The following is a 16,717-nucleotide window of genomic DNA, read 5'->3' as shown; positions in this document are numbered from 1 at the left end:
TCTAAATTGTCCCTAGGTGTGGATGTGAGAGTGAATGGGTGTGTGATTGAGGCCCTGTGACAGACTGGCGTCCTGTCCAGGGTGTACCTCGCCTTCGCCCATCAGTAGCCGGGTTAGGCTCCGGCAACCCCGCGACCCCGAAAGGGATGAAGCGGTCAAGAAGATGGATGGATGATTGTTAAACTGTTAAATTCCACATTTTTTTCCTTAAAAAAAGGCCACATATTAATTTACGATTAATCGCAAGTTAACTCTGGACAGAATGAAATTAATCACGATAAAAAATTTAATCGCGTGACAGCTCTAATATATATATATAAATAACCTCTCAGCCAAATAATTAATAAGACTGGGTATGGATACGGACTAAGAATGGGGCCACCATCAGTCACCGCCTCTACATAAATGACATCAAGCTATACGCTAAGAGCGAGCATGACATTGACTCCCTGATCTACACCACCAGGATCTACAGTACTGACATTGGGATGTCATTCGGGCTTGAGAAATGCAGTCGGATGGTGACAAAGAGAGTAGTAGTCCACACAACTAATGAAAATATTTGTTTTTATTTTTCATTATTGACAATATCAAAGGTATTTTTTATGTATTTCCTTAAAGTTCAGACCGAATAGTCAAAGTACTATACCTCACTTAAGCAGTAATTACTTTCTTAACGAAGTGTTAAAAATAGTAAAGGTAGATCTCCTGAAGCAGAGCAGTCTCCGATGATGTTTAAATATTTATCCTTTCTCACCATTGACTGTATAACAATAAACTGGACTGAACAAACCCCTTCCTTCCGTGTTCCAAGTAGGAAGTACCAGTGGGTTGCAAGAAGGCCAAAGTCCCGTCATTTCTCAGTCATTTTACATATCAGAATAATCATTCTTCCTCTGGTCCTTTCTGCTTAACTTCTTTATTCTAATCCTATTTTTTTTAACGATTTTTTCCCTTATCACAACATGAACACCAATACAGCTGAAATTGATTAACGAGGCCCTCAGCTGCTTAACCAACAAGAAAATTATCAGAAAAAAAAAAAAAAAATTATCAACATTTCACCATTCCCACTCGAGGAGACAACAAACTGGATTGTGTGTACACAAACATCCGCAGTGCATACAGAGCTCTCCCTCACCCCCATCTTGGCCTTTCTGACCACATTTCCCTGCTACTGGCACCATCCTACCAGCCTCTGATAAGAAGGGTAAAGCCAACAAGAAGAACTGTCACTGTGTGGCTCAGCGATGCAGGTTTTGTGCTGCAGGACTGCTTTCAATGCACAGACTGGCAAGTCTTCAAAGAAGCAGCTACGTATGAGGGAAAGGTGAACCTAGAGGAATACACCTCCTCTGTCCTGGGATTTATCTCCAAGTGTCCCAGTGATGTCGCTACCACAAAGTCAGTTATCTGTTGTCCAAATCGAAAGCCCTGGCTGAACGCTGCTGAGGGCCAGGAATGCTGTATTCAGGGCCGGTGAGGTATCTGTATTGAGAGCAGCAAGGAATGAACTGACGGCGGCCATAAACAGAGCCAAATCCACATACGCTAGGAAAATTGAGGAGCATTTCTCTTCAAATGAGCATGTGAAGGGGCATTAAGTGCATCACAAACTTCAAAGTCAGGAATGCACAGTGTCCAGATGACCCCTCTTTGGCAGATGAACTCAACAGGTTCTACGCACACTTTGAGGATCCTGCTGTACCACCACCCTTCACCAAACTCGCCACTCCACCAGGTGATATGCCCCTCAAAGTGTCCGCAGCTGATGTGAGCAGGACCCTTAAAGGAATTAACCCCCGCAAAGCTGCTGGCCCCGATAACATCCCAGGAAAGGTGCTGAAGGACTGTGTATCTGAGCTGTCTGAGGTGCGAGCAGACATTTTTAACATCTCTTTGTCTGAGGCATGTGTTCCAACCTGCCTAAAAACATCAGTCATTGTTCCTGTGCCAAAGGGTTCAACAGTTACGGGGCTTGATGACTACCGACCCATAGCACTGACCCCGGTAGTCATGAAGTGCTTCGAGAGGCTGGTTATGGCCCATATAAGGAACAACATTGATGCCACTGTGGACCCACAGCAGTTCGGTTACAAGGAGAACCGCTCCACTGATGATGCCATCTCATCTGTGGTCCACACAGCCCTTCAGCACATGGAGGGCAGGAACACCTATAGTCATGGCCAGAAGTTTTGAGAATGACACAACTATTAATTTTTCCAGAGTCTGCAGTTTCATGGAAATGTATATATACTCCAGAATGTAATGAAGAGTAATCAACTCAACTGCTATTATTTGCATAATCTCCATTTGCCTTGAAAATGAACTTTATCATTGAAACCACATTTTCACTGCATTTCAGCCCTACCAAAAAAGGACCAGCTAACATAATTCTCAATAAAAGCTGTTGATAGTTGTGAAATGCTTCTAGTTGTATGTCATTATACCATAGAAACATCTGGCAACACCTGAAACTCCTGAAGGAACAGACCTTGTGGAAATGTAATATTTGTGTCATTCTCAAAACTTTTGGCCATGACTGTGCATCCGCATGCTCTTCCTGGATTTGTCCTCGGCCTTCAACACCATCATTCCACAGACCCTGCTGCAGAAACTCTCCACCCTGGGCCTGAGCCCCACACTAGGGAACTGGGTTCTGGATTTCCTGACAAATAGACAACAGACTGTCAGGATCCACAACTCCATCTTCTTTACCCTCACCTTGAGCACTGGCACACCCCAGGGCTGCGTGCTGAGCCCCCTCCTTTTCACTCTGCTGACAAATGACTGCTCGGTGAGACACCCCAGTGGCCATATAGTCAAGTTTGCATACGACACAGCGGTAGTAGGACACATCAGCAACAACAATGAGTCTGACTACCGAGAGGAGGTGGAGATGTTGGTGCAATGGTGCAGAGAGAACAACCTCTGCATCAACGTGAAAAGGATCAAGGAGATGGTGGTGGATTTCAGGAAGAGCAGACGCCCTACCCCTTCACATCGATGGAGCACCAGTGGAGCTTGTCTCCAGCTATAAGTATCTGGGCGTGCACATCAGCGAGGACCTCTCTTGGAGCATCAACACTTCCCAGCTGGTCAAGAAGGCCCACCAGCGCCTGTACTTCCTCAGGAAGCTGCAGTGGGCTGGACTTGGAGGCTCAGCCCTGATGAGCTTCTACCATGCTGCTGTGGAGAGCGTCCTCTGCACCTGCATCACCGTGTGGCACGGCAGCTGCACCATCACTGAGAGGAAAGCTCTGCAGCGTGTGGTAAAAGCCGCCCAGAGAACTGTGGGGGGAGAGCTGCCAATCACCACAGACCTCTACATCATAGGATGCAGGAGGAGGGGTCTGAACATAACCAAAGACCCCACCCACCCGGCACATGGTCTGTTCCAACCACTCCTGTCAGGCAGGAGGCGGAGGAGCATTATATCCAGAACCACCAGGCTCCAAAACAGCTTCTGAATCTGTCAGGCTGCTGAACTCTGTGTGACCTGTTGTGTTCTATATGTTTGGTTTGTTTATTTGTTCATTTATTTATATTTTGCCCCGGGACCTGAGTTCCAATCTCTGAGACAATAATTTACCAACTGGTCTGACATTATAAATTCTTTGAATCCTGTATTCGAGTTATAAATTGACCAATCAGATGGCTCAATAAACGTTTGTGGGTCTGACGTTGAACGTCTGGGGGGTTTGATTGACAGATGACGGGTAGCCAATGGGAGTATACTTCATCAATGCGGTCCGCGAAGACCTTTTAACACCTACTTCACAATTCAACAATGTACTAATCATTGTCCTAATGTTGTTTTCCTCAATGGAATGTACCGATGCAGCAGTTTAAAACAACAAGAGGAGCATGCTGTCGACATTTTTAGATGAGGATTTACTCTGTAGAAATAGATTTCACTCTGAGGTTATGTGCTTTGGACTTTTTTGCTTGTTTAACATTCGTTTTTCTTTTTTTCACTGTTTTGATTGTAGCTTATAAATGATAAGTTGCGTACCATACGGAACGGTACAGCTCCATAAAATCACCAACCAAAGTTTCATCTTCGCCGCACTTTTCCAGCTTGCAGCCTGAATTAGACGCAGCCATCTGAGGAGCGCGAGACAAACTTCAATGGATGTTGTTGTATTTTTAAACAGAAAAATGATCCAGCTGTTCACTTGTTAGGATGGTTATTTGTTTTAAATACCGCTGAACACGCTTCTCACGTGCATCTGATCAGACTGTAACGTGGCAGCGCATGTGAAGTGACAAGCTGCTGCTGTGCGCGAGGGGGGGCCAGATGCTTCTTTTATCTCGACTAAAAGGAATAAATGTAAGTAAATCCCAAAGGACCGCTGACAGAATCAAATGTTGGAATGGTTCTCCCTCAAAGGCTTCAACAATGACTTGTACAATTCTCTGGTATTATTACAGTAGAATCTGTTTACATCCCGCTGTCTCATGGTAGAGGAGTGGAAAGAAGCGGACACTCACAATAAACTCACTCCAGATTGGTGACAGTACTTCCTATAGATTCATGACTCAGCTATGACTCACAGAGACTCAGACCAATCGCTGAAAATGGGTTCAGACGTTTGCGATATGGCGATAGCCGTTACAGGAAGTGACGGTGAAGGCGGTGGTCTACTTTCGCGAGGGGTGGAGGTAATGCATTTCCAAGGGGGGACCTTATGGCTCGAGAAGTCCAGTATTTTTACAGTCAATGTGTCTCACCAATGTTTCTTCACCACACATGTAGACTTTCAGCTAATCACAAAAGGCTAACAAAGGCTGGGTCCCTTGTTCTTTGCTTTTCTTAAGATAAAAGTAAAACAAACAAAACAAAACAAAAAAAAAAACTTTTTTATGCTTGTGCACAGAGCTACACTAAAAGTTCAAGTTCAAACAACTTTATTTATCGCCGAGGCACAATTCTATTTTAAGGTGCAGAGAGTGTCTTCAATCAACATACAAGTTACACATGACACAGGAGCATAGAGAGAAATAAAAATAGTAACAATAAGGGGAGAAAAACTGTACAATCCCATGGTTCCACAATACAGGAAAGGTATGACGTTGAATAAAAAAGACAATATGACAATTAGGGCTGCCACAAACAATTATTTCAATAGTCGACTAATCTCTGATTATTTTTTTCGATTAGTCGACTAATCGTTTCGTCCGGCGACTGGATATAAAACACACATCTTAACCATAATTGACTTTAAACTTGAAGTGTTTAAGCTATATGCTAACTAAAATAAAGACAATAGTTTATTAAGCCTTTTAATGAATCATGCAGCTTTTCTCCTTAATTTGTTTCTGGTATTAAGACGAAACTTAAATCAAATGAGGTAATCTGAATCAACTACAGAAAACTTAATAAAAGCCTGCAAGTATTTTTTAAAGCTTTAATATGTATATTTAATAAAACATGTGTAAAGTATTTCAAAAGCTATTAGCAGATATAAACACACAAATATTTGCTCACTGAGGCCCATTTATTAAAGCAAAACACTAATAACATCTTTGAACCGAAGATGTTCACATACATAAAAAAAACCTGAGGATGTCCATACAAACAAAGAGCTTTAAGACATTACATCTTTGAAAAAGTGGGGAAATGTATATTTTCAAAAAGGGAGAAAAGTCGGGGATGTTAGAATGTACATCATCCACTGCACATGCGCAGAACGAAATTACATCATATTTTTCAGTTTGGTGGACCGCTCTTAAATCTGTGCTACTTCTTTAATGTTGTGGTTACTATGCTGTTTTGTTGTCATTTTTGTGACTTTAAGTTACTTTTAATTGTATGCTTATTCCGCTAATGTTATGCTACACTTGTAAACTTAGCTCTGGACTTTTAGGCGAGCTACTTCACTTTTGGGACCCGCACATCGCTCCACAACTCAGCGGCAGATCCGTACCGACACTGTCAGGACTCCAACTCTCAGTTCCTCCCCCGACCATCAGAGGGAGCACTCTCCAGAATATTGACTGTTTTTCACCAGCTGCTTCTCATTATCTTCATCAGCCTCTTCCCATTTAACTGTTCCTCTCACTCCTCTTCTTCGCGAAGTATTTGTTTGTGCCACCCTGCCAAAAGTATCGAGCGTTTATTCCTGGACCTTATCTTCTGTCTCTGACCCTCTGATTGCCTGCCGCCTGCCCCTGACCCTTGCCTGGACTCTGACCTCTCTCTGTCTTCTCGGATTATCCTCTGCTCCTGTTTGACCTCTGCCTGGCTCTGACTACGTCTCTGTATTTTGCCATTTCCTGCTGTGGATGTTTAATAAAACCTAACCTGCTTGCACATGGATCCAAACGCCTCCGCGCCTTCGTTACAGAATACTTCGCCGGACTCGGACCCAGCAGCAGGCGTTCCTTCGCCATCCAACCCAGCAGCCTATGCTTCCATGCTACTGGAACATGGAAGACAACTTCAGCGGCTAACGCTAACGCCATCATGGCTCGTTTGCTAGCCAACCCAGGGTTACCTGCAGCCTCTCCTGCTCCGCAGCAAGCCGCCCCTCCGGCTCCTGAGGTCTCCTCCGCCGCTGGCGCCTCCATGTCTACTCCACGTCTTTCGATGCCGGATAAATTCACCGGAAAACCCGAACGATGTAATGGATTCCTGATGCAGTGCCAGCTCTTCCTCCATCAGCAGGCTCATCTGTACCCCACGGAGGAATCCAAAGTGTCCTTCCTGTGTTCCCTCCTCACCGGGGAAGCGCTGGATTGGCTAGCCGCGGTCTGGTCTGGGGGATCGCTGCCATTCCACTCCTACGCCGAGTTTACCCAGTTACTGCGCGCCGTGTTCCAGCATGCTAGCGACGGAAAGAATCCAGGTGAGCAGCTTTTGGACATTAAGCAGGGGACTGACACTGCCGCTGCATACTCACTGAGGTTCCGGACACTGGCCGCGCAAACGGACTGGACTTCGAACACGCGTCGGACTGTTTTCCGCCGGGGACTTAACGCGGAACTGCAACGCGAGATTGCCTGCCGGGACGAGAATATGGACCTCGATCAGCTGATCGCAGTTACCATACGCTTGGACAATCTATTACGGGCTCGGAGATCAAGAGAACTCGGCGCCGAGTCTGTTTCCTTCCCGTCTGGACGTCCCCGCTACGAGCACATCACTTCCGCTGAGCCGATGCAGCTGGGAACTACTCGTCTGACACCGGAAGAGAGGAGTAGGCGCATGCGCGAGAATCTCTGCCTATACTGTGGACACCCTGGCCACCTGCGAGCTTCCTGTCCGTTCCGACGATCGGGAGGCCCGGTGAGTGACTCTGCTCCTACCTTTGAAATTTCTGTGGAAATTAAGCTAGCAGATAAAGTCATCACATCTAAGGCCATGGTGGATTCAGGGGCAGCGGGAAATTTCATTGACTTAACCTTTGCTCGCGCTAATGCTATTCCTCTGCTCACCTGTGACTCCCGGGTGGCAGTCTCCGCATTAGATGGACGTCCCATTGGTTCCGGTCGGATCCAGTTCCTGACACCTGACCTCCATCTCCTCACCCTTCATCAGCATGAGGAATACATCCGTTTCTTCGCTATTGACTCTCCTCGCTGCCCTCTCATCCTTGGACTGCCGTGGCTAGAGACCCACGACCCCACCATCACATGGTCCACAAAGAGCCTGATGTTCGACTCGGCAGCGTGTCATCAAAACCACCATCTTCAACCACGCAGAGCCTCTGCAAAACAGTCAACGTACCAGGTAGCTGTCACGGAGCTTAAAATAACTAACTCCGTAGCCTCCTCTAGTTTTTTACCGTCTCAGTACCAAGATCTGAAGGAGGCTTTCAACAAGCAACACGCTACACGCCTACCTCCCCACCGTACGTATGACTGTGCCATAGATATCCTACCCGGGCACACGCCTGCTAAAGGAAGGGTGTTTCCCTTGTTGCAACCAGAGTCGGAGACCAGAAGAGCTGCAGAAAGGATTTATCCGACCGTCTACATCACCCGCCTCGGCCAGTTTCTTCTTTGTGAAAAAGAAGGACGGTGGCCTTCGGCCCTGCATTGACTACCGCAGTCTCAATGAAAGCACCATAAAGTACCGGTACCCCATACCACTAGTTCCACCAGCCCTAGAGCAGCTGCGTCAGGCCAGGTTTTTTACTAAGCTGGACCTACGCAGCGCTTATAACCTGATCCGTATCCGTGAAGGGGACGAGTGGAAGACGGCCTTCTCCACTACTACCGGACATTATGAGTACCTCGTTATGCCATTCGGCCTCTGCAACGCTCCATCCGTATTCCAGGCATTCATTAATGACGTTTTCAGAGAGATGCTTCAGCGTTTTGTCATCGTCTACCTGGACGACATCCTCATCTACTCGCCAAACCTCGATGAGCACATCTCCCATGTCAGGCAGGTCTTACAGAGACTCATCGATCACCACCTCTACGCCAAAGCAGAAAAGTGCGAATTTCACAGGACATCCATCGCCTTCCTCGGCTACGTCATCAGCGCCCAAGGCGTGGCCATGGATGAGGGCAAAGTGGATGCAGTGTTACAGTGGCCTGAACCCACCACTGTGAAGGAGCTGCAACGGTTTCTGGGGTTTGCGAACTTTTACCGCCGCTTCATCCGTGGTTTCAGCTCGGTGGCGGCTCCTCTCACCTCTCTCCTCAAGGGGGCCCCTAGGCGTCTCTACTGGACCCAAGAAGCGACTGCAGCCTTTCACAAACTCAAGCAACTCTTCACTCAATCTCCTATCCTGCATCACCCCGACCCCTCGATCCAGTTTATTGTGGAGGTGGATGCCTCAAGTACTGGATTAGGGGGGGTTCTGTCTCAACGTCACGGTGAGTCCTCCAAGACATTTCCATGTGCCTTTTATTCCAGGAAACTCACCAGTGCTGAAAGGAATTATGACGTGGGGGATCGGGAGTTGCTCGCCATGAAGGAAGCCTTCACAGAGTGGAGACAATGGCTGGAGGGGGCGACACATCCATTCCTGGTGTTGACGGATCACAAAAACCTGGAGTACATCAAGTCAGCCAAGAGGTTAAACCCTCGCCAAGCCAGGTGGTCTCTCTTCTTCTCCCGATTCCACTTCCAGATCACCTTTCGACCAGGCCCGAAGAATGGCAAAGCAGATGCACTTTCCCGCTTGCATGAGACGGCGGACGACAACCCAGGGTCTGCTGAACCCATAGTGCCTGCCTCGTTGCTTCTGGCTCCCATCCAGTGGGATATCATCACGGAACTAACGGAACATAATCTACAAGAACCGCCTCCACCGTCCTGCCCTGTCGACAAGATATACGTTCCTCCTCCTCATCGGCAACGAGTTCTGCACCTGGTCCATGACACTCCCGCTGCGGGACACCCAGGTATGACGGCCACCCAATCTCTCATACAGAACTCCTTCTGGTGGCCGACCATGGTGGTGGATGTGGCTCAGTTTGTGGCGGCCTGCGGCCAGTGTCAGATGGCCAAGTCCCCACGGCAACTTCCAGCCGGGCTTCTACAACCGTTACCGACACCTCATCGTCCCTGGTCCCAAATCGCGGTGGACTTTATCACGGATCTACCCCGTTCCAATGGTAACACCACAATTCTCACGGTAATCGATCGTTTTTCCAAGGCCTGTCGTCTGATCCCTTTGCCCAAGCTGCCCACTGCTATGGACACCGCCAAACAGCTTCTCCTCCACGTCTTCCGGCACTACGGCATCCCGGAAGATGTCGTTTCGGACCGGGGCCCGCAGTTCACGTCACGTGTCTGGCGGGAGCTCTGCAAGGGGCTGGGTATAAACGTCAGCCTGACTTCGGGTTACCATCCCCAGTCCAATGGACAAGTGGAGCGGCTCAACCAGGAGATCACCCAGTTCCTGCGGACCTACTGCAGTCGACGTCAGGAGGACTGGAGCCAGTTCCTGGTTTGGGCTGAGTATGCGCAGAACTCTTTTACAAAGGCGTCCACTGGATTATCCCCGTTCCAGTGTGTGCTGGGTTTCCAGCCTCCCTTCTTCCCCTGGGCGGGGGGCCCCTCTGACTTACCAGCCGTGGACGACTGGTTTCAGCGTAGCGGGGAGACCTGGGAGGCTGCACATGTACAGCTACGGCAAGCCGTCCGTCGGTTCCAGGCACAAGCGGATCGCCACCGTCGTCCGGGGCCCGACATCCTTCCGGGTCAATGGGTGTGTTTGTCTACTTGGGATCTGCGGCTGAGACTTCCATGCCGGAAACTGAGTCCAAGGTTTGTGGGGCCCTTCAAAGTCATTAAACAGGTCACACCCGTGTCGTTCCGCCTAGCCTTACCGCCAGCTTACCGGATCTCCCCGACCTTCCACGTCTCCCTGCTCAAGCCGGCCGTGGGTCCGTCAGACAGGACTCTACCTCCTGAGTCCGGTGTCGACGTGCCTTCCGCTCCCGGTGACGCTGCGGTGACACCCCTGATAGTGGACGGCGAGGAGGTCTACCGCGTCAACAACCTCCTGGATTCCCGACGACGGGGTTCTTCTCTACAATATCTGGTGGACTGGGAGGGGTATGGCCCAGAGGAACGTTCCTGGGTCGCCGCGGACGATATCCTTGACCCCTCCCTGATCACTGACTTTCACCACGATCATCCGGATCGCCCTGCTCCCCGTTCCCGGGCTCGCCCCCTTCGTCGGTGGTGAAGAAGTATTGGGTTTTTCATATGCAAAGAATAAAACCGAGAAGTGCTTTTAGAAGTACGAATATCAGGAGACAGCTATAACAGGAAGTGAGAGTGGCTGCATCTGTCTCACAGGTCAAGTAAAAGTCACTGAGCAGAAAAACATTACTTCTGTCTGTGGCAAAAGTCACTCTGCCTTATTAGGAGAAATGCATATGTACTTTGTGGTGATTGGATATGAGGATTCATGCATCACAGATGTATCAATAAATCCAGCCTGTTGCGGTGGAACACCCAGAATGCTCCAGAGACGGCCACGTTACTGGGTGACTGATCTGGGCTTCTCCCTTCGCGAAGGAGAAAACAAACTTTGCCCTTTGTGTGAACTTTTTGTGGTTCAAACTCTGACTAACTTTTACTCTGAGGTTCCTGACTCCAGACCCACTCGAAGGAGGATCGAGGACCCTCGCTTCAACAATTGGCGCCCAACGTGGGGATGGAGAAGAAGGAACGGGAATTGGACACGAAACAGAACGAAAGGACGAAGGACACAAGGCGCGCCAATATAATTATAGGTAAGGCAGTACCTTTTTCGTAAAAACTGCTGATTGAAGACGCTAAATTACTTCGTGTCCTTGGTCTAAGTAAATTCTGCTTTCACAAATAAATTAAAGGGCATAAGAAACTTAAGTTAGAGTACAAGGAATAAGAATTAACTGTGAATTGGGTCTGGGACCCGCCTAGATTGTGACGGATCAAATAGTTGTTTGACGAAACTTCTATAGAAGTCAGGTGAAAATCCTGGAGAATTGAGGCACCTCCTAATATCATAGGATCTGGGATCCTCGAGACCATTGTGTCTCTGGTTTGAGTCTGGGACTCAGGGTCTGGGACCCCAAGAAATAATCGAGTCTCAGGGACCCCAAGAAGTATTTGGGTCAGGGACCCAGGGTCTGGGACCCCAAGAAATAGTCGAGTCTGGGACTCAGGGGTCAGGGACCCCAAGAAGTATATAGGTCAGGGACCCAGGGTCAGGGACCCCAAGAATTGTGCGAGACCGGCGTGTCTCAGCAGGGGCGGCGATCCCCAGAATTGAAGTCGAGACCGGCGTGTCTCAGCAGGGGCGGCGATCCCCGGAATTGTGAAGGTCTGGGACCTATTTGTGTCGGGTTTGGAACCCTGGGACTCCGCAGTCTCTAAAACGGACTTTGGTTTGGAACCAAGAAGAAACAGAATAGATAAGAATAGAACAACAACGGAATGAATGTTGGACAGAATGAAGATTTTCTGAGGAAGATTGGATTTCTGTTTCAAATAACACATCATAAATTTCTGGTGTCTCAATCAGAGTCTTAAGTACCTGATTGACCGGACCAAATACTCGGGACACAGCGTGCCATACCATTTGGTCGGCCAGAAATAAGTATAGACAGTTCAGGACGAGTCACATTTAGAATAATTTCATAAGTGAAATCCGTCTATCCCCCGGACAGGATTGTCACAGGCAGACCCCCGATAAGTACATTACACATAAGACCCATGAAACAAAATAACCATGAGCAGAGGATATCTGCAAGAGTGGGAATGAAATAACCGTGAGTGGACATTAGGTCACTGGACGGGTGCACACACGTAGGTTGTGAATGAAAAATAGGTGTGATTGATTGTTCTGAGGATCTTTTGATATCGGCCGCAGTCCGAATCCAGAACAACTGTATTTTTGTCTGTAACGGGAGGTATCGGAATTGAAAGGTTGGTACACCTATGACAGCTGTGTCCGCAGGAATTTACATTCCTGTAGAAGCCTGATACAGTCGATGTTCATAGGGTACGCGGTGACCGATCGCCGATCCTCCCCAAAATCTGAGTGACCTATTTAAAAGGTGAAGTTGTGTCGTAAGACCTCAGGGAGGCAACATGGAAGGTGAATTTGATCGTGAAATTTATGACGACGGTTGGGGCCCGAATGAAGCATTCCCGAGTATTAGGGAACAGTTAGTGGCACTGGGAAAAACAGTCAGAAAAGTTCATGAGGAAAAAGAAGCAAAAAGATTAATGACAGGAATGGCAAGCCATGTGTCTAAAAATGGACTGAAAGCGAGCAAGAACAGAAAAACACCCTTAGGGAGATGGTTTAAAAATAAAGCAGAGGAAGCTAAAAAAGAGGAAGAGAACTGCGCGCAAGAATTAGAGACAGCAACGTGGATTAAAAAGAATAAACTGAAGGACAAATGTAAGAATGCTTCACAGAAAGGCAAGTACTGGGAACAGTGGTTTATGTGGTGGTCAGGAGCAAAACCAGACATGATAAAAACTCCTAATGAAAAATCAGAACAGCCCCCGCCATACTCAACCGGTGGTCTATATCCTGTCCTTGAGGTCAGTAAAGGCGTACTCAGAGTAGATGGAGTGGAGATGTCAGGAGAAAGGAGAAGCAGTTCAGTGACTCATGTGAGGCCCACAGCCCCTTTATCAAACACGGACGGAGAAGAACATTTAACAGATCCGTTTGCTGACAGAAAAAGCAGGGAACACTCGTCTAAAGGGAGAGTAGAAAGTTCAAAGTACAGAAACAGGGGATGTAGAGCCAAAGAACCCGGGTGAAATAGAAATGGCTTTAGAAGGAAGTTGGATAACAGTGGATGAATGGAAAGAAGAAGGTCGCAGGAGAGCGAATCATTCTGGCTGCAGCGGTGCAGCAACTGGGGCCCCAACAGGAAGCAGAACAGGAAGTAGATCGAGTAGTGTGTGTGAGGAGTTAGAGGATGTGAAACCACGGTCTCGGGAGGGCCCCAGTGGGGACCACAGATGGGTGGGGGCAATGATGTTTGCTTCCTCTGTGGGACTCCTGGCCATTGGGCACGAAACTGCCCACAACGAGCAGGACGACCTAACCACCCGTTCAGAGGGCGGGGCGGGGTCAGAGGACCCCCTCGCGGGCGACCTTACATGAGAGGAGGCATGGGTGGACGTCCAGCGCGTCAATTGCCTACTGGACAATGGGAGGGTCCCGGTGCTTGGGACCAACCTTCCTACTGACAACCCCCTACGAAGACACGCAGCAGGGCTATGGCTGACCCCCTGCTGTTTCTAGGCATTGACGGTTGGGATACCCTCTTCTTGGTGGACACAGGGGCCACATGGTCCACGTTGAAGTATATCCGATCGTATCCTCTCTCCACACGCACAACATCTTTGGTGGGCTTCACAGGGAAAGAACAGGTCTTGCCTTTCACCAAACCTTTACGAACTGTACTGGGGCCACAAACTGTTGAACATGAATTCCTCTTTTCCCCAAACGTTCCAGTGAGCCTTTTGGGGCGTGATCTCCTCATGAAGTTAGGAGCGACCATTCTGTGCAATGCTGATGGTGTACGTCTAACTCTAAAGGACGGCACCTCCTATGCCTGTTCTACCAAGCTGACCCGCAATCTCCCAGGAATATATCTAATGGATGCACTGCCTGAAAAACACGTGGACATATACTGGGGACTACTGCAACCAGAGACCCCGCAGGGTAGCGGCGTTTTGTCATCTTATCTGTCTTGGAAACCCTGGGTTTCCACCTTGGGGCCTTATGTTTCACCTCCTGACCCCTTACATGTGACCCTGTACTATGACAGAACGGAGGACGACACTTACAAACATGCTTTTCAGACTGACATAGAAGGAGACACTTGGACTATTACCACAGGAGACTTGTTTATCGCACCTGAGGGAGTAGTAGCCCAGACCTTTTTAACCCCAGACCAGGAGCAGTGGTACATGATGTCAGCTGACGCCTGCCCTCATGTGTCACTCGCACTGCATCCAGAGCACCAAGCAAAAGAATTAGGAGGCGTGTTAAAACGCTCCTTGTCTCTGACTGACTGGCAGGATTCCAGGATCCCATCAGTTAGATTTTCACCTTCTACAAACACATACCGCATCCACAACTCCAGCACTGACTTTGCGATACTATAACGCGTCCAACTGTATTGACGCACCTGGCTGCACATGGCTACAAAGTTAGCCGCGAGAAATTGCAAATTTGCAGACGTCAAGTTGAGTTCTTAGGCCGCATCATTTCACAGTCTGGAACTAGCGTGTCAGCCGCCCACAGATCTGCTGTTCTTTCACATCCACAACCGCAGACGGTGAAAAACATGTTGTCATTTCTGGGGCTGACTGGATACAGCAGGTCCTACATCCCCAACTACGCGACGCTAACACAACCCCTGCGTGATATGGTTAAAGAAAAGGGCATGCGAAACCTCTCCGCTGAATTAGATTGGACCATTGAAGCATAAGAGGCCTTCACCATAGTGAAGCAGAGCCTCTCCTCAGCAGCAGAACTTGCTACGCCAGACTACACACAACCTTTTTTCTTGGATGTTTCTGAAACAGGCCAGGAAGCGAACGGTGTCCTGTTTCAGAAAAAGGGGGGAGTGAGGAGAGTGTTAATGTACGCGAGTGTACTGCTAGATAACATGGAAAAAAGACATCACGAGTGCACCAGACACGCTGCAGCCATCGCCAAGCTCCTACAAAAAACAGCACATTTGGTGATGGGGCACCCACTAAGAGTACTCACAACACATGGAATGGTAGCGTACATCAACTCACAGGCCTTCACTCTGGCACCACACAGACAGCAAAAACTCAGCAAAACACTGGAGGCACCACACATCACATTCACACACGAAGGGATAAACATGGCAGAAAAAATGACTACAGGAACTCCTCATGTGTGTACAGAACTGGTGGCCAAACAGGATAAAATCAGACCAGATTTAGAACCCACTCCCATCCCAGTCTGCTCAGAGAGCAGAGGTGGTGGCAGTCATAGAGGCATTAAAAGTGTCAGCTGGACAAAATGCGAACATTTATTCTGACTCAGCATATGCGGTAGGAGCAGTTCAAGTGGAACTGCCTCAGTGGTAAAGAACAGGGTTGTTAACAGGAAACATGGTGATGATGTCAGAAATAGGAACTCCTTCACTACCGGATCTCAGCACAGAGCAGGCAGAATCTAGTGCAGAGGAAAGAACAGTGTGGACAGCCAGAGGAGGATATTAGACACCAGACAATGTATGGAGAAGGCCAGAAGGAAGGCCAATCCTACCCCGGCAAATGAAACAGTGTGCTTCAGGAAGCACATTGAGTGGGACACGTGGGAAGAGCACAAATGATGATTAATCTCAGACACTGGTGGCATCCTTACATGTCACAAATGGTGGAAAACTTTCTCTCTGAGTGTTCAATTTGCAGAGAACACAATTTGAAACCAAATGTAAACGTACATCTGGGAATTTTTCCGGAAGTGACAGCCCCTGGTGGAGAAATAATAATTGATTATACTGATATGATTGATCAAGTCAGAGGATATCGATACCTCCTGGTGTATGTGGACGCATTTTCTGGGTGGCCAGAAGCATGGCCGGCAAGGAGAGAAGACAGCAAAACTGTAGTTCAATGGTGGGTGAATGACTATGGCACACACTTCCGGTCAAAAGACCTGAGGGAAGTGGAAAAATGCTTGAGACTAAAATATGCATATGGAACAGTTTACCACCCCTAGTCCCCCCAAGGGAAAGTCGAAAGAATGAACAGAACCATAAAAACCAAATTGGCAAAAATCTGTGCACAGACCAAATTAAACTGGGTTGATACTTTACCTCTAGCCTTCATGTCAATAAGATGTTCTGTCTCCCGAGCATATGATTACACTCCTCACGAGCTCCAAACAGGTTGAATGTTCGCGAGGCCACAGACCAGCAGCCCTGGACAGCAGATGCACACCTCCAGGCCCTACTATCAGGTACACTTTCACACGCTTAACAAACTGGTTCAAGCTCTTTCCAGGTTACCCAGATCGACTCCTGGTGAAAAGGGGGAGGAAGGAACAGACCCGGAGGTGCGTTGGGTGTTGCTGAAGGTGTTAAAAAGGAAGTGGAACGAACCCAGGTGGACCGGTCCGTTCGAGGTGGTGGAGAGAACGTCTCATGCTGTCAGGTTGAGAGGAAAAGGAGAGCGCTGGTACCACTGGAGCCAGTGCACGCCTGCAGACGCCCCATCACGACCACTGGATCAAATAAGGCGAGC

General features: G+C 48.4%; 2 protein-coding genes and 1 long non-coding RNA gene across 7 annotated transcripts in view; 2 read left to right on the top strand and 1 right to left on the bottom strand.

Moving 5' to 3' along the window:
• Positions 1–2,199, top strand: part of LOC112145496 (uncharacterized protein K02A2.6) — a gene marked incomplete at its 5' end in the record, with an annotated part of 14,149 nt that extends 11,950 nt beyond the window's left edge. Inside the window, 3 exon segments of the mRNA XM_024270764.1 lie at positions 1,271–1,404; positions 1,677–1,872; positions 1,960–2,199. Coding sequence (XP_024126532.1) covers positions 1,271–1,404; positions 1,677–1,872; positions 1,960–2,199 — 570 coding nt within the window.
• Positions 1–16,717, top strand: part of dlgap4b (discs, large (Drosophila) homolog-associated protein 4b) — a 707,978-nt gene that overhangs the window by 278,322 nt on the left and 412,939 nt on the right. The gene's annotated exons all lie outside the window — the stretch shown is intronic.
• LOC118598746 lies at positions 10,648–14,169 on the bottom strand. The gene is made up of 2 exons (XR_004947845.1): positions 14,032–14,169; positions 10,648–11,451 (listed from the first exon to the last, which is right to left on the bottom strand). It is a non-coding gene; the product is annotated as an uncharacterized LOC118598746 (long non-coding RNA).

This window comes from Oryzias melastigma, linkage group LG5 (assembly GCF_002922805.2).
Source record: "Oryzias melastigma strain HK-1 linkage group LG5, ASM292280v2, whole genome shotgun sequence".
Lineage (NCBI taxonomy): Eukaryota > Metazoa > Chordata > Actinopteri > Beloniformes > Adrianichthyidae > Oryzias > Oryzias melastigma.
This window is presented reverse-complemented; position numbering and strand designations above follow the sequence as displayed.